At 30.4% G+C, this 21,879-nt stretch overlaps 2 protein-coding genes and 1 non-coding gene across 3 annotated transcripts; all 3 read left to right on the forward strand.

Moving 5' to 3' along the window:
• Nucleotides 1-10,053: 10,053 nt before the first annotated feature.
• On the forward strand, nt 10,054-13,233 carry LOC101202932 (UDP-D-apiose/UDP-D-xylose synthase 2). Its single transcript, XM_011658748.1, has 9 exons — nt 10,054-10,555; nt 10,774-10,866; nt 11,027-11,134; nt 11,765-11,879; nt 11,976-12,109; nt 12,200-12,301; nt 12,389-12,481; nt 12,569-12,704; nt 12,791-13,233. Exons 1-9 carry the CDS (start codon nt 10,283-10,285, stop codon nt 12,904-12,906), a joined length of 1,170 nt encoding a protein of 389 aa, XP_011657050.1. The 5' UTR covers nt 10,054-10,282; the 3' UTR covers nt 12,907-13,233.
• A 1,163-nt stretch (nt 13,234-14,396) lies between these two features.
• On the forward strand, nt 14,397-14,478 carry TRNAS-GCU. The gene has a single exon. It is a non-coding gene; the product is annotated as a tRNA-Ser (tRNA).
• An 89-nt stretch (nt 14,479-14,567) lies between these two features.
• LOC101203164 (protein RETICULATA-RELATED 1, chloroplastic) lies at nt 14,568-19,141 on the forward strand. Its single transcript, XM_004145728.3, has 7 exons — nt 14,568-15,239; nt 15,723-15,821; nt 16,116-16,336; nt 16,642-16,711; nt 16,902-16,981; nt 17,779-17,843; nt 18,456-19,141. Exons 1-7 carry the CDS (start codon nt 14,724-14,726, stop codon nt 18,647-18,649), a joined length of 1,245 nt encoding a protein of 414 aa, XP_004145776.1. The 5' UTR covers nt 14,568-14,723; the 3' UTR covers nt 18,650-19,141.
• Nucleotides 19,142-21,879: the final 2,738 nt, after the last annotated feature.

Raw genomic sequence — 21,879 nt, forward strand, 5'->3', positions numbered from 1 at the left:
TACACAATCCAACAAAAATAATAAATAAATAAATAAAATTTAGGGTTTATGGAGAAAAAAACGTTTTTGAACCGTAATAGTTGTTACAACCACATTACTAGGCTTTCAATTTGATTAACCAATTATTAAACTTGTGAACTTTAATAACTAACCTCCTAAGCATTGGAAAAAATACGTATCTTTAGATGGGTATTAATAATTTTGTTGTTTTTCTCAAATTTCTATGAATTCTGTAAGTTTCAAAAACTATATAATTGGCGTCCAGTTAAAAATAATGTAATTTTTTTTCTAGTATTAAGAATTTGAATAATTTCTTCAACAATTTTTGTAGTTTGAAAAATTGATTTAATCAACACTTATCAATGTAGTTTGTGGTCAATTGTTGTACTTTGTCATGTAGTGAGAGTTTGATTGCAACAAAATTTTGAAATTTTTTATGAGTTTTTCTTAACCACTGTAACGTACGATTAAGTACTATTTTAAATAACCAACACGAAATTCTATCTATCTTCATTTAGGTGATCGATCAATTAAAAATTTTATTACATCAATCTTATGTTATGTCCGTTTTCTCCTCGTGGATTTAAAGGTAAATTTGACATCGAGATTGATAAAGCCCTTGTAAATAATTTTGAGTTTATTATTATTTTATTTCGAGACTATGTTTCTACGATGATGTTAAATCTTGATTTTAAAATTTTAAATCATTAAAATGAAATTCAAAATCTATGGCAAATAATAAAATTACTAAAAATATTTATAAAACTAACAAAATTTCATATTTAATTAGAAGGTGTATGATATGAGGTAATGAGTGAATTACTATAGTCCTAGTTTATTATACTTGAGTTATAATAGATTGTATTTAAAGCGTAAATTATTTTAGTTTGAATTATAACAATACGCATTTGTAGATTATTTTAGTTTAAAAACGAAATAGCAAGCAAATAATTAAGAAAATGTCAAATAGTAAAAACCGTAGTAAATGTGAGTTTTTGAAACAGTGTTTACGGAAGTTAATTGATAATTTTTAAATAATATTTATTGTAACTAGATGTGATTATTATGATCTTGCAAAATTCTCGTTCCAAACGACTTGTTAGTGTTCATCATCAATAGAAAACGAAATACAAATGTTTAATAGACTTCTATCAATAAAAAAAGTTGAAAATATAAACAACCTACCAAGGTGTGTTTGGGGGAAGGGTTGAGTTATGAAGGGTTAGTGTTATGATAAATATAAGTGTTATAATAAATATAAGTGTTGTAATAATATGTGTTTGGGGGAAGAGTTATGTAGGAAGACTTATGAGATGGTTATGATAAAATGTGTTTAGGATAAGGGTTATGTATGAAGGATTGTGATAAGATGTGTTTGAGGAAAGAGTTATGGATGGACTCTTATGAAATTTATTTTTCTGTACATTTTTTTTTTTAAATTCGTATTCTAAATCCAACAACATTTTTGTATATTTAATTTACCAAATTATCCTATTTTCATAAAACAATTTTCAATAATTTCTTTAAACGTGACGTCTATTTCCAACTTTTTTTAAGTTGTCGTTATGTCCGAATAATTTATTGATTTTTTTAAAGAAATGTGTATTCTAAATCCAATACACATATTTATTTGATGTAATTGTTACGTGCAAGTAAATTATTATTATTTTTTTAAAAAAGTCATATTCTAATTCCATTATACAAATTTTGTATATTTAATTTACTAAATCGTCATTGTTTTCGTAACACAATTTGCCTTAATTTCTTTAAATAGGATATGAACCTTTTTTTTAAGTAATTGGTTGAATAAATTACTCTTTTTCCTTTTAAAGATAAAACATTCTCACTTTTCTTCTTATCTCAATATTATGTTTTTTTTCCTCTTTTTAAATTAAAGAATTGTTGTTCCTAGGAGCAACAAAAATGATAAAAAATTATATACGAAAGATATAAAAGATAAAAATTAAGGAGGAAAGAGAAAAAAAAAGTACATTTTGAAAAAGTATATCATAATTTGGTAAAAAAATATATTCAAACTTTAATTCAAATAAATAATAAATCAAATTTTGCCCTTATATATTTAAATTTCAAATACTTCAAAAAAATATTTGTTATACATTGTTTTAGGTTGTTTAAAGATTCAAAAGTTATTTAATTTAACATTAAATTGTTTGATTTTGTTTTAATTTTTTATAAATTTAATAAAATTCATTTTTTAGAAATTTATTTTACTCAAATTTATCAGATACATGTAGATTAGATTTAAAATAAAATATTTGAAAAGTGAAAGAAGATTATAAAAAGAAAAACAAATAAAAGACATGAAATAATAAAAAAATAAAAAAATAAAAAAAACAAATATGAAAACTAAATGAATGAACTAATCACAATTAATATTTAATTAAAATTAATTTCAAAAATAAAATAAATTAAAAATATTATTTTTAAATTATTAAATTAATTAAAAATAAATGACATTTGATAAATAAAAGAGTAATTTATTTTAAAAAAGTAAAATAGTAAAACTAGGAAGAATTGAAAATGTAGAATTATGGGGAGTTGACAAAGTAGGATTAGAGAAAAACAAGAGGAAAAAAGAATATGGGTTATGATAAACCTAACCTAACCGCCATAACCCTTCCCCAAAAGCCTCGTCAATATTTACGAGTGCATTAATAAGATAAATTATAAATTATTTAATCCATTATATTATTTAACTCTCTAAATTAATATTTTATTTTCAAAGTAAGATATTAAGCGAAAGAGAGATAGAGATAGAGATAGAGAAGGAGAAAAGTGAGAATATTGAGATATTTATTCATTTATTAAAAAAAAAAGGAAAAGGATGTGAGGAAAGTTAGGATGAAAAGTGAAAGAGTTGGCATTGGGAAAGAACAGCCACAGCCACAGCCAAAGCCACACGCAAAAGAAGGAGCGTGTTAGAAAGTAGAAAGTGTTTAGATTCATTAGCTGTCTGTCGGTGCTCGCCTGCTCGGACCCATTGGATCCGAACCGACCCTTCAACTTACCCAATCCTATGAACCGACGGACTATTCTCTTCACCCTTTTTTTCTCTCCTTTCTCTCTTTTCTTTTTTCGTTCATAAAATGCTAACATCCTTTTACCTTAACACTTTATTTATTTTTTTATTTTGATTTTGTTAGTTTCTTTTTTTAATATAACCAATTAAACCAAATTGTTTATAAATATGGTAAAATTATACAATGATAGACTATTATTTATATGTTTATATTATCGTAGATTTAGTACGATATATTTTGATACACTGTGATATGTTTTTATAAATAGAAAAAATTGATAAGCTATTTACATTTTAGAGAACAAAATTTTTAATTGACAATTTGTATTACACTTTATATTTATTTGATACTGTTTTTTTTATAATTTTCTTTTCTATACTTGTTATAGTATTTTTAGGTTTCATATTTAGTATATATTTTTTCTGAGAAAGAGAGTGCATTTTCCTACATTTAGTGAAGTTAAAAAATTACAATAAATAAATAAACTATCTCAATTTTAGTTATTTCACAAATTCGAGAGCAAATAGGATGATTTGAGTTTTGACATTAAATAACTTTCTTTGTAAGCCTACGGTTGTCAAACTAAAGTGGTTTTTTTACCAAAATCTTATTGTTTTTTCGTTTTTGTTGCTTCGTCTCATAATTAAATTTATATCAATAATAGTATTTAGTCACGTAATAATTATCTTCCAATTTATCTATACATTCATTTTTAAACCTTTGTACATTTTTTCGAATCTTAAAACATAACGGAGAATAAAATTTAAAACTATGGACAAATTTAAATTATATAGACGAATATCATGGGAGATTTTAATAGATAAAACAACTCCAATAAACATCTCTCTTTATTTAAAGTTTCAAATATTTCTGGATTTATGGAATCTAATGCGATCTCACCTACTAAAGAAATGTATATATATACAATTGAAAATTTTGTGAATGTTTCCCAATTGCTGAAATTTATTTATTTAAATGTGGCTTAACCACTAAATTAGTGTAAAACAACTGTGGTTCGAGAAGAAAGAATATAGAATTTATTTTATTTATTTATTTAAAATATAATAAGCTATAAAAGACAAAAATTAACAAATCATCAATATTCTTTATTTATAGAACTTTCCCTTTTTATATTCCAAAATGTGAATCCATTCTCTTTATTCACGTGCCAATAATTGTTATTTTTCTAATCTCATCCTTTCTTCTTCTACTCACCATCGTTTTAATATTCAAATTCTACCAAATGATATTTATTTTAGTCATGAGTTTAGCTCAATCAGCATCGATATGCTTTTTTAAAAAGTCTTTATTTTAAATTTCTCAAATATTTTCACATAGTGGTATATCAAACATGTGTATTTCCAAACATATATAATTCTAGGCATCTCAATATTTCGGTTACTGCATTTTCGAGAAGTAAACGACCTCTTAATTTTTTTAAAGAAAGAAATGCCAATATTATTGTTTTTGGTGGAATTAAAGTCAACGAGATGAGTTACTCATGAATATATGACACAATTACATGGTAGTAAAAAAAATCTTCCACATGTTCTTGTGCATGAAACTGAGCTATATGTTATTTTGTTTTATAGACACACCTTCCTTCATCTTTCTTAGTACTAAGGAAATATAGGTTCATTTTTTTCCAACTAACGGTATGACTTATAAAGTCTTCATACCTGTAAAGCCTTTATAAGGTTGTAAAGACTTTTAAAGTCTTCACAAGGTTAAACAAGTGTCAAATAGAAAAGAAGTTCAACTCAATTGATATTGGTGTGTGCTTTTAAAGATTAATTGAGAGATTTGTAGTTCAAACTCCACACTACCGCTAGTACTGGAAAAGGTGTCAAATCATAGAAGCTTATGATCAAATTGTAATACATTTTCTCTATTTTAGGGTGAATTCTAATATTTCAGTCACTAATTTTATGAGAAAAGACACCATTTTAAAACATGACAATGATGACTGGCAACAGTGACAATAGGTCTATGGTTAAAGAAAACTACAAAAGAGGAATCAAACAGAGGATAAATAAGATGAAGAAATTATGGCAACACTTCCAATCTCATGTCATGCTGTTCTATTTTTGTTAGGTCAAGGTCGATCGGCTGATAATCAAAACAGTTGAGGAAATACTACATTTGCTTTTATGAGAAAAGACACCATTTTAAAACGTGATAACGATGACAAGCGACAACGACAAGAAATAGAGAAATTCATAAAAGAACGAAGTTATATCAACACTCCTAATCACATATTATTTCAATATTTTATAATTAGGTAAAGATCGATTAACAATAAAGAGGGTTGAGGAGAGATTACTTTGAACCCTATTCAAATGTCAAACGTGCATAACACTTTTTTTTTTTTTAATGAATTTTTAGTTCAATTTGATGAAGTTTGATTTAAATTTCTAATTTCTTAATCAAATGTATATGTATTTATTCTAGTGAAATTATGCTTAAATTGTTAATGTAACGGTCAAATGTAAATATTCATCACTTCTCTCTTTTTTTTTTCTCTTTCTTATTTTTAGTTACAATATCTCTTTAATTCATTCCTTTAAAATAAATACTTTACTCGGTTTGATTAAGGACATTAAACAAGGATTATTTGTGACCAATGATTTCTTCATTTATATTCCTTTTAAAGAATGCAACATCCAACTACACAAGAACACGTACAAGAAAAAGCAAGAGAAAACTACGTAGGATAAGGAATACTGAAGTGAGAAGACTCTCGATCCTCCAACCTTTTGTGCACAATGCAATAAGCCAAAAGTGTTATAACATCAACAAACACGAGAAAAACTGATCACCATCTCTAACTTTTTGGCACGATGCTTTAGCTTTAACCAAAATCAATTAGAATTAAGCGGATCAATAATTTTTTATTAAATTCTAACAATTAAGAATGAGTAAAATAAATAAAAATATATGATGTCAGTGGCAAATAAAACCCATAAAATAAACGAGCCAAAGTTTATCATTAGTTGTTAATTTGTAAGTCATTTTGATCATCAACGATTTTAAAATAGAAATGGATACGTAAAAATTCAAAGATTTCAAAATCAACGTATAAATATAATTCAATATCATTTTTGTTCTTATTGTTAGTTCAATTAATATAATTCGGAGTTTGTGAAGATTACAAGTTTCAGTGCAGTGGGAGACAAGATTGACGTTTTGTCTCTAAGCGGGAGATTGATAGAAACTGTTGAGTACAAAACTCCAAGATCTATTGTTCTTAAGCCATAAGTAATAATTTCATTGGCTAATTTGGAGGTGAAATTCATCCTCAATAATAAACATTAATAATTAAGAAAAGAGAAGAAAAAAAGTGGCTGCAATTTGTTTGAATTAATGGCCTTTGGCTCTTAGGGAAATTGCAGGACACATTTTGTGTGTATGTCGTGAGGCACAAAGTAGTGGAGAGTTGCAATTAAAAATAAAATATGCAGGAGTGAAATCTTATTCGTTCGTGTGACAGTGAAAAATTGAGTAAGAGTTTTTTTTGTTGTTTATCTTTAAGTTATCGAGTTTGTTGTGATACTTGAATTCAAATAGTTTTTGTTGAGCTATTTGGAAGAAGAGATGTAAGCATATTTAGGGGTCCTTTTCAATCTCTACATAGTAGCTATAATTTGCACTTTGCAGAATACTACTAGACGGTATACTTTTTGATATTGTTTTCTATTTTTTTATGTTTTATTATTTACATTTTAGGTCAATGTCGGTCGTGATCGACTCCGAGATTCTTTCCAGATTTTAAAAACACTTTGAAGTCTCAGTCTCTCTCGGCTAAGTGCATCATCGTGAGAGTGTGTTTTCATTAAAATTTTGAATTTGAGTTTACCTCTTTTGGGTCAAATTTGTCACGAGAGGCCTTATTGGGATTTATGTGTTCTAATGTCTTATTTGATACGAGATCATACAATAATCTTGGAATTTTTTCAATTAATATTGCATAACTAATAATTAAATTAATCAGCTAATAAATTATGAGACTTTAGAACACATAAATCCATATACTATTTAAATCACACTCTTCAAGCATTTAGGTTAACTGTTTTCGTGTCATCATGACTCCGAGATACACTGAGCTAAAAAAATTATGTCAATGATCTCAAGCCAAAGTTGTCTCGAGATGACTCTGAGATAATACTACATAATGATTATATTTTTTAACTCTAATTCCATGTAATGCTTATGTAGTAGGATCTCGAAACCAGAAGCAACTTTGGCATGGATCATTCATATAATTGGAGAAATGGATAATATGATAGACATAATTTAATCATTAACTATGCAATATTAATTTATGTTTTGTTTATTTGTTTTACCTAGAGAGAGAGAAAGAGGGAGTTGAAAAGGACAAGTAATGAAAAAAAATTTGATTGTACAGGCTTTAAAACGAGTCCAAATAGGTATGTGGTCTATATTTTTCATGGGCAGAGATGAGTATCGAGCGGGCAGGGTGTGTCGGTCACCGATGAATGGGTTTTCATGGGACGATTTCTGATGGTTTCCGAGATGGCCGGTAGATGCCGGCGGTCGCATTTTGTCGAACACATGGGGTTCGCTTCGTGCCTAAAGCCCGAGGGATTTATAATAATGTATTGTATATTTTTGTTCCTTTTATTTGGTGTAAAAGAAAAATGTGAGGCCACATGAGCATATGCATATGCAGTGCAAGACACAAAGACAGCTCATCGTAAAGCTAATAAAAACACTAAACCCACATGACACTCAAACTCTTTTTCGCATTTCCCATAACCTTCTTTTCTTAGACTTTCTAATTTTCTTTCTTTCTTTTGGGGTTAACGGTATACATTTCAACTTCAATCATTTCCATTTTTTAGTTTAATAGGAAATTAGTTTCATCCTTCTTTTTATATATATACAGGTTTAAGGTTAGATTCAATTTGTTATTAAATTTTAGAATGTATACTTTTATAGTTAATAAATTTTGCTACACTAAATTCTATTTAAAAATACTCAATTAACTACAATAAACAAAATTATTATTTTAAAAATTCTATTTGCCACTGTTTTTACTATTTCACATTCATAATTTTTTTTTGTTTGCTATAATGTTAACTATTTCATTCTCAAACTATATTAATATACACTACAAACACATGCTATTATAACTTAAATTAAAATAATATACAATCCAATTTCAAATACAAACTATTATAATTTAATATTATAATAATTCACTACTTACTCACGTAGCTATGTAAAAAATGAGTTATGCTCATTTTGGAAATAGTCTTCAATATTTAAGACAAATGTAACCGTCTGTTTTACTTCGAATTATAATTATGAAAATGAAACAATTCTCTCCTTAATTGGTAAATAAATTTAATTATAGTAAATGATAAAACTTCAAGGTGTAAACCATTTTTAAATATGCATATAACAAAACTTACTTGAATACAGAAGAAGACAAATAAATCATTATTTGAAAACAGAAAAAGAAAAAGAAATCATTATTAAAAAATATATTTTTTCAACAAGTATTTTGTTCTTCGGTTAAATAAGTAAATTTGCTCAATAATTTATTTTGGTAATTAACAATAATATGCTGTTGAAGAATTTAAAACCTTCAAGAATTCGTAAAAATATCAATTGAGCTATTTTTTACCATTAATAATGAAGTGGTACCTAGACACTCATATTTACTCTAATGCTATTTAAAAAATAAAACAATAAATACTTCTAGCATTTTTTAAACATATTTTAAAAAGTTGGACTACTAAAAATACATTTTCAAAACTAAAATGAAAAATGAGAAAAATGATTATATAAGAGAAAGTATTCTAGAATTTACCTTTTTAAATAACTTTAATAGTTATCGTTCACATAACCGATAGTGAATCGATTTTTTGCTGTCTTGGTTATTCTTATGAGCATGAAATAATTAATTTTTTTTTTTTTAAATTCAGAAACGAAACACAAATATTGGTAATTAAAAAAAGTAACTTTTTCTAATCCTTAAACGTTTATTTTTCAATAATTTAGTTTTCAAAATTTTATACAAAATAGTAGTATAAAGAATAATTTAATTTAGAAGTTGGGACTATTTATTATAGTGAATAAATTGATATTTAGGATGTGATCAACTAGTTCATGTTTTAAACATACATGTAGTTGTTTTTTTACAACCTATTCATCTACCTACATCAATTAAAATCATTAGCATTAAATTGTTATTAATATTCATGAATTTAGTTATTACAAAATTGAACTAACAACCACTATTATTACACATTACAACTTTCAATTATAGCAGTCAAATGTATATTTTCAAAACTAAAAATATTTTGATTATTTTCTATAATTCTACGAGTGCCATGCAATGATGGGTATCAAACTTTCAATATTTGATTTATGTTTTCGTAAAATTATGCGGTTGAAAATGTTGTCAAAGTATATACCACTTAGATAACACAAACGTTGTAAATATATGAGCAAAGACATAGATTTTTATTATAGGTCAAAAGTTTACATGTATTATTGTATGCTTTAGAACTTATTGTAAAAATTTACAAATCTAGTAAAATTTTATAGTTTAACGACAACGACATACATAGTAGTTTATCACAGCCTATCATTAATAGATAGTAAAGTTTTGGTTCGTTTTGCTGTAATCGAAAACAGTCTTAAATTTTAACCCTCGTTATTTGAAGAGGAAAGAAATTTAGGTTTGAAGAATATTAGTAGTAAGCAATCCCTAGTCTTATGATTAATGGAGATTAGCAATTTAACATGGCCAATTCTTGAAAGTGTTAGGACTAAAATTAGATTCGCTAAACTTTTCATTTATTAGGGACATGCATTTGTCTCGCTTCACCTCACCACAATTTAATGACATTTCTTTAGAAAACTTTAACTAAATTCACAGATTTTCTTTTTTTTCTATTTTCTATTTTCTATTAATTTTCTCTTTTGCTGACAGACCTAGAAACACACGTGTCTACTCTCATATAGCGAGTACCAAAAATTTCATACTCCTCGGTAGAACGGTGGCATTTTCACACACTCGCCTTCCCTCCGCCTTTTCTCTCGCTCTCTGGTTCCCACTCCTTCAATCTCAATAAATACGCTCAGCCTCTCAATTCTCCTCCACAACCCATTTCCCCATTTTCCCATTTCTTCAAGCTTTTTTCCTCTTTCTTCTCACAAGCTCAACGCGGGATTTTCACTTTTGATCTGCAGAGTACGAAAAAGCAACAATGGCGTCCGGTAACAGAGTAGATCTAAGCGGTAACCCCGTTAAGCCAATCACCATTTGCATGATTGGTGCTGGTGGGTTCATTGGTTCTCACCTTTGTGAGAAGCTTATGGCTGAAACCCCTCATAAGGTGCTTGCTCTTGATGTTTATAATGACAAGATTAAGCACCTTCTTGAGCCTGATACGCTCCCTTGGGCCGATCGTATTCAGTTTCACCGTCTCAATATCAAGAATGATTCCAGGCTTGAGAGCCTCATCCGAATGGCAGATCTGGTTCGACTTCTGTGATTCCTTCTTTATTTGTTACTTGTTTTTCTGAGTTCTTGAAAGAATTGTTGAATTTTTGTTCTGGGTTGTTTGAAGAATTGATCCTTCTTTGGGTGTACTGTGGGTTCTGAGCCATGCTCATTCTTAGTTCTTATGGGTCTTTTATTATTTCTTTTATTTTTATCTTCGTGTTTCGTGATTGGAATTTTGCTTGCGTGAGGTAGACGATAAATCTTGCTGCGATCTGTACTCCGGCGGACTACAATACGCGACCCCTTGATACCATCTACAGCAATTTTATCGACGCAATTCCTGTGGTATGTATGCAAATTCCTCTTTCTTTCTGATTCTCGTTTCTTGATGTTTTGATTTGAGTGTGCGTGCGTGCGCGCGCGCGTGTGTGCGTGTTTGTGTTCTCAATTCAATAGACTTGGTCATCGTTGAAGATTGATGATTTGATGTGCTTTATTTTCATAGGTGAAATACTGTTCTGGCAACAGCAAGCGTCTGATTCACTTTTCAACTTGCGAAGTATATGGTAAGACAATTGGAAGCTTTCTTCCAAAAGATAGCCCTCTTCGTCAGGTAAGCCATCTCTTTCTGCTTTCTTTTTTCTCTCTCTCATTATGAAATCTCTTCGATCCATAATAATTTGCCTCACTGTTTCAATGAAAACGCAATGTCCTGGATCTTGCAGAGTCTTTAGGCAACTTTCTTTGAATGTCCACGAACGATGTTTTTAGAAACTGCATGTTGTTTTTCTTTATGTTGCAGTAAGAAAACTGGCAGATCTTGAAATTAATAATTACACTCAAAATATCGTGGTTTGCATGCCGATTTGGACGTTTGTGTGCCTTGATCCGTCATTTGGCCTTGCTCTTTGGCTGAAGTGCAGATTAAGAACGACAATTCTATTTGTTGGTTTTGCAATGAAACTATTTGCCAATTTGAATTAATTTTCTGATTTGAAATGTGAGACTTAATGTTTGGTGGCACCAAGGATTTTATTCGTTTGCTTGGTTCGAACTAGCTGTAATCTTCAACAGAGTTCAGAACTTTATATTATTCAAGTGTTGTATGCCATCTTTTGTTCCACGAACCTTTATCTGTATAAAAGTTAAAAGATGACTGTGATTTCTATTCTTGTCGAATCCTCATACAATAGACTAATTGATGATAATAACCTGAATATTGTATTGTCATTTGTTATGATAGGATCCATCATATTATGTTTTGAGTGAGGATACTTCTCCTTGCATCTTTGGTTCCATTGAGAAGCAAAGATGGTCCTATGCATGTGCGAAACAATTGATCGAAAGGCTGATTTATGGTTAGTTTTCTTAATTATTTACTGTCTGGCTTTATAGGAATCAGTACTTAGAAATTGCAGCTCTTAGCTTTTGTGCTTTCTTCTTGTTTTTCACAGCTGAGGGTGCGGAAAATGGACTGGATTTTACGATTGTAAGACCCTTTAACTGGATCGGACCAAGGATGGACTTCATTCCTGGCATTGATGGCCCAAGTGAGGGTGTTCCAAGAGTTCTTGCTTGCTTTAGCAATGTATGTTCTGTTGGTTTCCTGCTTTGACTTTTAGTTCTCTTTGTGGCCCTTGCTTTTATGAATGACTCTTTTGATTTTCTGATTTTGCAGAATCTCCTGCGCCGTGAGCCACTGAAGCTTGTGGATGGTGGTCAATCCCAAAGAACTTTTGTATACATCAAAGATGCGATCGAAGCAGTTCTTTTGATGATTGTACGATATTCCTCTGCTTTTCTTTTATCTCGAACCCAAAGTTCGCATGCAGTATACATATCTGAGCTGTGTATATTGTTTGTTCAGGAAAACCCATCGAGGTCAAATGGCCAAATCTTCAATGTGGGCAACCCCAACAATGAAGTAACAGTGAAGCAGCTCGCTGAAATGATGACTGAGGTAGGAGTGAATTGCGGTTGGTTTGATTCTTTATTGTTCTTGTGCTTTTGTTAGATGAAGTTAAAGTTATTTTCTGGAGTCCTGCAGGTTTATGCAAAGGTAAGCGGGGAACCTTCGCTCCAGACACCAACCATTGATATAAGCTCTGAAGAATTCTACGGTGTCGGTTATGATGACAGTGACAAGAGAATTCCTGATATGACCATCATCAACAGGCAACTTGGTACAATGCTATGTCTCATTTCCTTTCATATTTTCCTTCAATTAAGATTATTAGCGACTTCAATTGAACTACACAATTTTGTTCAGGTTGGAACCCAAAGACGTCGCTCTGGGACCTGCTGGAATCAACTCTGACCTATCAACATCGAACATACGCGGAGGCCATCAAGCAGGCAACAGCAAAACCAGCTGCATCCAGCTAGAGAATATGACGCTCTTCTCTATTTGGTCATTTTTTTCCTTCTTTTCTTCTCAGACTCTTTACAGGAGTTTTATTTGTAATATGTGGCTGTGTCCAAGCTTTTTCTCCAATTCTTTTCTGAGATTATAACTATATGTCGACGATGGATGAAGTCCCACATTAGTAACATTTTTTTTTTCTCTTCTTGATTTTGAAATGTGTTAGTTGGGGATAGGTAATATGTGTAGCCCTGTTGGGGAAGAACTTTGTTGTTATATGTAAAATGATTGAATATCAAGCTTGGACTACAAGTAAGGGAAGAATACAAGTAATCCACTACTTTTGTGTCTGTCTTTGCCTTGTCTAATTTAATTCTAACACTCCCAAAACTTACATCTAATTGAGTTGAGTTCAATTAATCTCAACCAATCTCACCTCAAATTGTATAATACCAGCTAAATATAAAATTGAAATTGACATTGACATTATATTAAATTAAAAATAAGAACAAAAATTTTAGGAATCAAAACTTTTCAAAATTTCAGACGAAGAATTTAAAGTAAAAACGTGAACATGTTTAATTTAATGCATAAAAATAAGGTTAAAGTACAAAAGAAAAATTTGTACTTATTATTATTAATACTATTATTCAAAAAGAGTCATTATTACTCATCTTTTGAAAGGAGAGATTTCATTAAAAAAAGATTAAAAGAGGGGAAATAAGCCCCAAATTAGCAGCAAAAGTAAGACCTTGGCAAACAGCTTGAAGAAGCCAAACTGATAAACAGTTTCAATTGTTTTCGAATTAGCAGCATGTTGTTTAATTAGTATTTGATGTAATTATATTAGAGATTATGATGAAGTATAAAAGGGTAACATAAATTGTTTTCGAAGTTGTTTGCTTCTTAGTAACAAAAGTCCAAATTGAAAAGCTTTAAATTATATTCCAATACCCGAATCTTATTCTTAAAACCCTCAAAATAGTCAAGCCACACCAACAACGTTGTAGATTTTTCAAAACGAATTAAATAAATAATTATGACAAAATTTGGAATATTAATAGGAATATATATGAAATTTTCCTATACTTAGTGAATATTTTCCTTCATTTTGCTATTTTAAAAATGTTAAAAGAAAAAATTACACCAACACATGTCACTGCTTATTTGTTTGTTAAAAAATATATTTTATATTTGGATTCTCGTGTTTGAAGTCCTAAATTTCATTTTTTAGAACATGTACTGAAGTATCAAACTACTCACTTTCAAATTGATAAACACAAACATTATGTCAGTTGAATTAAACGTATCTTGAAATATGAGATCAATATGTTGAAGTTAGAAAATTTATATTTATGATTTAAAATTGTAAGATGTATGTGTGTAAATAAATGTGCAAAATATTGGTAGACCTGTGCTTAACCTTTTTTACACTTGAAAACAATTGGTTATTTAAAAAATGTAATTATTTATGTTATAATTACATTATATAAGTGCTTATATCTCAACTGATGTCGCTTTGGCCGAGTGGTTAAGGCGTGTGCCTGCTAAGTACATGGGGTTTCCCCGCGAGAGTTCGAATCTCTCAGGCGACGTTTATTTTTCTAATTTTTTCAAAAGAAGAAGAAAAGTTTGGCTCTTTTTTTTTTTTTTTTTTTTTTTTTCATTTTCTTCTCTTCTTATTTTCTGTTTCATATTGGCCAATTCCTTCCCTCGCTGTTCTTGCGTCTCCTTCAACGAAATCTCTCAAATCACATTTTAGGTATTTTGTTTCTCATCGTTTTTCTTACACATTTTACTTCTACAATCTGCCATTGTTGCAAAGCAAGCTTCCATTACTATGTCTGTTACCTCTTCCAGCTTCAATCTCTTCCGTTCCACTGTTTCTTCCAACCCAGATGCCTTCCTTTCGAATCTCGAAGTTAGAGCTTCGGGTTGCTTTAAATGGCCTTGTTCTGAACCCAAGGGATCCTTCAAGCTTGTTGCTCGTCATCATTCATCGAATGTGAACTTCCGTACTCGACTTAATTGTATTTCGTCCGAGGCGGCGGCGGCGGCGGCGGCTGAGACCACCGTGGCACCGGGGGATTCTAAGGTTGTTGATGATTTTGATTCTGAATCTCGGATTGATGGGGATGGTGGCGTTGGAGGAGGTGGAAACGCGTTTGGTGGCGGCGGTGGGGGAGATGGAAACGGTGATGGGGAGGATGAGAAGGAGTTTGGGCCGCTTTTGAAATTTGACGACGTGATCAAGGAAGCTGACGCTCGGGGCGTGAGGCTTCCTATGGATATGCTTGAGGCTGCTAAGGCAACAGGGATTCGGGAAGTTTTTCTTCATCGTTACTTGGACTTGCAGGTATGTTTCATTCCTCATGTTTATGAAAGTGAATGAACCGATCATATCATGCATGGCACTTGAGATTATTTTGGGTTTGTGATTGACGGCTGAGGAAGTGTTGAAAGAATACTGTTCCTTGGCTCTTATGCTTTGATAACGTTTGCTGTTTTGAGGAGGCAACATCATGAGAAGTTTTTGAAGCATTTACCTCTTTTTTTCTTCGTTTGAAATAAACATTAGGAAACGAAACTTTCTTCAATATGTGAAATCTTCCCAATATGATTGAACAAATCTTGATTTAACTGCTCTGTCATTATGATTCTCCTTTTAACTCAGTTTTGTTTCCATTTCTATATAAGAGTCCTTTGCCCCTTCGTTCTTTGGAAATTTATGGTGTATGGTTGCTTCTTCACTTGAGTATAAAGATAGTTTTTTTCCCTGAATTTGAAAATTTTAAGTTCTAATATGTAATATAATCAATTTTCTTTTGGTATTTTACAGGGTTCGGGTTGGTTGTTAGGCTTCTTGATGAACTCCTGCTCCATGTTTCGTGACCGAATGCTAGCAGATCCATCTTTTCTTTTTAAAGTCGGAACAGAGGTTTGTTTTGGTGTTTTTCAAATATAATATAACCTATTGATCCCTAGTTTGCGCCATAGTTTTGCATTGTTGGCTAATGTGATAATTGTCTTCTGTACTTGGTTATGGGTGGCAGTACTTTTTTCTATGAGAAATCATATAATTGACATTTAAATTCAGGATTTTAGTTCCTTGGTTGTATGCTCTAACTGATACTTTTCCTTGGTGGTGCTCTTTATTCAACTCAGTTGATTGGATGATTAACTGTAAAATACAATTTCTGATTAATGGACTTAATGAGCTTTGTGGATGCAGATAGTAATAGATTCATGTTGTGCTACATTCGCTGAAGTTCAGAAAAGAGGAGAGAATTTCTGGGCAGAATTTGAGTTGTTTGCTGCTGATCTATTGGTTGGTATTGTGGTGGATGTTGCTTTGGTCGGTATGTTAGCACCATATGCTCGTATAGGACAGCGGCCTGTCTCAAGTGGTTTATTGGGACAGATGCAACATGCTTATTCTTCTCTTCCTAGCAGGTTAACATCACACGAAACCTTTCCTATTGAAATTCAGTACGCTTATAAGACTTGTAGTTCTTTGCGTTACCTTCTTTTATATTTTATTTACTTCTTGCTGCTGGATCCTTAACAAAGTTTCCAACTTTGTTGAATATCCATTTTTTCTCTTAAAGATGACATGATGTTCTCAAAACATTGGACGTAAAATCAGATTCCCAAAATTTTGCCTCAATTTTCTGACTATTCCCTGTTTTCTTTGGATTTAGAATTTCCACGCTCCACATTGTCATCAATCATTACTTGTTATTTTTTTGCTCCTGCAGTGTTTTTGAAGCTGAAAGGCCGGGGTGTAAATTCACCGTGAAACAGCGAATTGCATCATATTTCTATAAGGTACTGATTTCAAAATTTTCCGACCAATGCTTAAACTGCAATTTACTTTCCTGTCCTTGTTTTGGAACTAAGTTTTTAAGACTTACGTTTGTTTTGTCTTGCTGCTGATTATATACATACACATATGTTTGTATGTATGTATATATTTGGGTTTTATATAACTTGTTTACGTTTGTGCCTTTTGGTCCAGGGTGTCTTGTATGGCTCAGTGGGATTTGGATGCGGTCTCGTTGGCCAGGGAATTGCTAATTTGATTATGAATGCAAAACGGTATGCCTGTTTAAGCATACCTTACATTTCTTGTTTTATTAGATGTCTGATGTTTTGTTTTCTGATATTTTTATTGTACCATAATATGGTTTACCTTTAAGAAGTTCACCTGAATGTGTTGGTCAACTCTTGAACTTTGATTTGTTCTTTCACTGATTAGCGTTTTTTAGTTCATGTGCCACTGTCACAGTCCATTTCTCATCTATCGAATGATTTGGAGAAGTCAAATTTCTCACATTCTCTTAAAAGGGAAAAATATAATGTGGCATTCCAAAATCTTGTTTCTGCTTTGAATTGTCACAAAAAGATGCATCTCTGTGCATATTTTGGCCAGAGCTTTGTTTTATAGCAGACCTAAAATTTCAATGTCTTGTATTGCAAGTCATTTGATATTGTAATTTCTCTGATATAACTGTTAGCTATTGCTTTGTGATATTGTAGATTTTTTGTATGTATACAGCTTTTAAAAATTAAGTATTATTTATTTCTAGTTTGTTGAAATTGTATTTTTCTGTCACTTCTTTATTTGTCCCTCAATCTTGTTTAATTTTTTGCAAAAATGACTTCTTGTCTGTTTGCATATGTTATTGCATATGAAAGGACCTCAAAACTATCATATCATCTGTCTTCTCAAGGTTGTTGATGAACAGATATCATTGTTTGAAATAATTGATTATGAATCATGATACCCATAAAAAGTTAAATTCATTCATCTGTTACGTAAATGCCATATACATAAGACGACTATTAAATCTCTATCTAGAACCTCATCTTTGGAACTGTATTTCATAATCCAGGTGCATAAAGAAATCAGATGAGGATGTGCCCGTGCCTCCTCTTATTCAGAGTGCTGCTCTCTGGGGTACATCTTACCTGCTTCTTTAATCCTTTCTATTTTTCTTTACTAATCTGTTTGTGAATGAGCAAAAGAATCTTGTTTTTCTGAATAAATCTGAAGCGTAATACATCGCATCATTAATTCTTTCTTTGGTTAAACTAAATTATGATCCTTAATACTTTAGGTTGGTCTACAAGTCATTTATTTATTAGGATTTTACTTGACCATTCATTTTATTTTGGTTTAACATAATTTTGATCAAGTTTCCACCTGGAACCAATATCAATTTCTTCCTGGAAAGAGAACCAAAAGCACAATATTTCTTGTTTTTATCCATATGTTCGCTAACCTGTTTTGAAGATATGTTTATTTCTCATGTATTTGTATAAAATACTGCCCTTAATTTAACGAGAGCGAAAATACACATACAAGGAAATATGCTAATGTTGATAAGAGAAAAAGGAAACAAATATACAGAGAAAGGAAATACATTAAAAGGGAGAAAAAAACCTAATGAACCTAAAGGGAGAATATCTTTCTTTATTCAACAGTTCGATTTTCACATCAACTACAACGTGAAGACTACTTTTATGTATATTAATGTCACTCTTAAGTCCTCTCTTTACTCTCATTCAGGTGTCTTCCTTGCGGTATCTTCCAACACTCGTTATCAAATTGTGAACGCACTTGAGCAGATCGTCGAAGCGTCGCCTTTGGGAAAGAAAATTCCACCGGTGGCAATGGCTTTTACAGTTGGTGTGAGGTTTGCCAACAACATTTATGGTGGTATGCAGTTTGTGGATTGGGCAAGATGGAGTGGGGTTCAATAAATTTAACATGCTGCATTATTCAGCCTTAATCGTAAAGGAAAAAAGGTCCCTTGGTTTGGCTCTCAATAGTTGTAGCTTGATCTATTTAAGCTTTAGGTTTAGGAACTCGAATCCCTTTTAGGGCAGTCTTAGAGCGAATAGGATGTCAATTTTTCCTATGAGTATCCTTTGATAGTACTTAGGAGTTGGTAGGATCCCCATGGCTTTATTTATCGGATAATTTAAATGCATGGAAATTTTGCAATACAGCCCAGTCATGGTGGAGCTGGCAAATTCACTTGGTTGGAACTTTTTATTTTCCTCTCTTTTCCTTCTCAATTGGGAGTTAATAATCTATTGTGAAGAGAGAGATTAAAGTTAGATAATCTTTCTCTAATTAGATTTCATTAGAGAGACTTTGGCATGAAGAATCTCTCCAGGTCGGTGTAAAATACATCTTTATTATTTTACTATCAGTATTTTAATATACTAAGCCATGTTTTCTTTTTGCTATTGTTTTGGAGTCCGACCATTAGAAGAAGATAAGGGTGATAATTGGGGGATGGATATGTAGTCTTCATTTCTTAGTATTTCTTTCTACAACCTTGAAATCGGAAGGCAACCAAAAAATTGGCAGGGTTGAGGAATGGACATTCTTATCAATTACCATCTTCATAAAATCATAACTCGCCAACATGCTGGCCCCATTCCTGCTGGCAGTGGCCTCAATTTCCAATCATTAGTTTTGACCTATATTTGAATCCCTTTCATAGCTAGTGATCAAAAGAACATGCTGCCTCATCGGGTGTACGGACGGTGGTCTTCGTCCGTTTATGGCTAATTTCGGAACATGATGTGTTGGAAAGTGTGGACTTGTAAACTTCAATTTGCAATATGCTCTGTGTTGATCATCGATGGTGATGAATATGATACTTATGAGATTTTGAGGAAAAAAATATCGTTTATATCTCTAAACTAACTTATGGTCTCCAAAGGGTGTTTGAGCCAAACAAGGGTGGGAGATTAGATAGTTGAAAAGTCTCGAATTGTGAACTCTAGTTAAGGAGTTTGTGATACTTGGAGCAATTGTTTGCTTGTTCGTTATTTTTAAATGACATTTTCAAAATTAAACCTCATTGCGGTAAGAAAAGACATTAATTTTATGTTTTTCCAAAAATTGACTTCCCACATTTACAAATTTTCTTGGGGGGCTCCCAACTAAAGTTCCTGCACTAAATACTCTTAGTAGTTTACAACTATTTTGATTAAATTTTATTTCAAAATAATTTAATGTTGTCAAAAACTATGATATAATTCTTTAGTTTTTAAATAAATGGGTGAAAAATAAATGTTAGAAAATTAATTCGGCCAAATGGTTAATATCTAATAGATTATACCGTATTAAGTTAATTCTTGCACTTAAGAATATGTGTAGAAATTAATTAATGGAATTCTCACAAGAGACCTTCATTGTTTTTATTAAATTCTATTGGTATAATGATCGATTCTTCCAAGTTTTTCATGGACAACATATTTTAAAGTTCATAAATCTCAAAAAGAGTGTAATGAATATTATCAACATCCAATTATATTCTATACGAAAGAGTTATACTTAGAATCGTTGTACAAATAAACGCATTTTGTAGTTCTTAGAGAAAAATATTATTATGATTTCTGTGCACTTCAAGACTTTAAATTTGAGTTTTTGCATCTTCAACTACCTAATTTAATCAAGTGCACTTCGAGTAAATTTTATGTTCAATATCTATGGTTACGTTATGGTTGATTTCCAATTAAAAAAATCGAATATTGGGTTTTTCACTCCTAAAAAAGTCGAATAGATATTTTTAATGACAAAATTATTGAAAATATTTATAAATACGACAAAATATCAATGATACATTTTAATAGATGTCTTTCAATATCATTCTTAGACATTGTCATTTTTCTATATTTATAAATAGTTCATTTTACTGTATTTAAAAATAACATAAACAAAATTTTAGAAAGTAATTTTTGTACGGTGTTTTTCTCTTTTGTGATAGGTTAATTTGTTGATAAAAATTATGTAATAAAACTGCAATTTAACATTAAAAAACATGAACTTAGTTTCAAAAACATGAACTGTGAATATTTTACAATTTAGATGTGAACAGCTTTGTCAACACATCAACACAAAAAGTTAAACAATATATGACATTTGCATTGCAACAACACTTAAATTTATATATATAAGTAGACAAAATTTAATACATGATGAAACTAAAAAAAATGGAAGAAAAACAATTTTTAATTTGCTTGAACCATTTTGTCAAGTTTTATATTTTATAGGATTTTCCATGTAATTAATAATATACATTAACATTCATACATTAAAAGTGAATATTTAATACAAAGTTGGTTAAAGATTTAAAACTTACGTACCAAATTGAATATAACTCAAATTTTAAAGTAAAATCATAATGTTTTAAAACTTATAAATTAAGCTTAAACTAAAACAAATTGATAAATGAAATCTTATTTGGTAATTATTTTGTTATGTTTTTGCTTTTTAAAATTAAGCTTATACACACTCTGTTTACCTCCAACCTTTTTCTGTTGTTAAAAAATCAAGTGAGAATTTGAAAATGAGAAAGACAGTTTCTAAAAAGTTGTGTTTTTTTCTTTTTTACAAAAAAATAAAATTCAATCACTCTGTTTAAGAAATATGTAAGTTGTTGTAAGATATGGAAAGAAAATAAACTTTGTTTTTAAAAAACAGCAATAAAGGATGAAACAATTACCAAAGGAAAAACTAAACATACAACATTTTTGAAATTTAGAGACCAATTAGAAATAGATATATAATTTTCTTTTTTTACTATTTTCAAACATAGCAAAATGAACCAAAATACAACTCCGTGACAAGTTCAATCTATGGTGGTCACCTATTTAGAAGTTAATTTTTTATAAATTTTCTTAACACCCAAATGTTGTAGAGTCAGATGATTTGTTCTGTGACATTAATCAAGGTGAATTACAATCGATTAAGATAAAATTAATATTTATTTTATTGTGATAAATACAATAATCTAACTTAATAGCGAGGTAAATTGTGATATTTTACCATAGGTGTAAATATTTTTTTTAGTTGATCGTACAATCGGAAAAGAGGAGGAAAAAGAAAGGTAGAAAGAGAAAAGGGAGTTTAATTTTGTTAGTTTAAACAGTAAATACGGTTTAAACAAAAAAATAATCCAGCGATTGGGAAT

Source organism: Cucumis sativus, chromosome 6 (genome assembly GCF_000004075.3).
Source record: "Cucumis sativus cultivar 9930 chromosome 6, Cucumber_9930_V3, whole genome shotgun sequence".
Taxonomy (NCBI): Eukaryota; Viridiplantae; Streptophyta; class Magnoliopsida; order Cucurbitales; family Cucurbitaceae; genus Cucumis; species Cucumis sativus.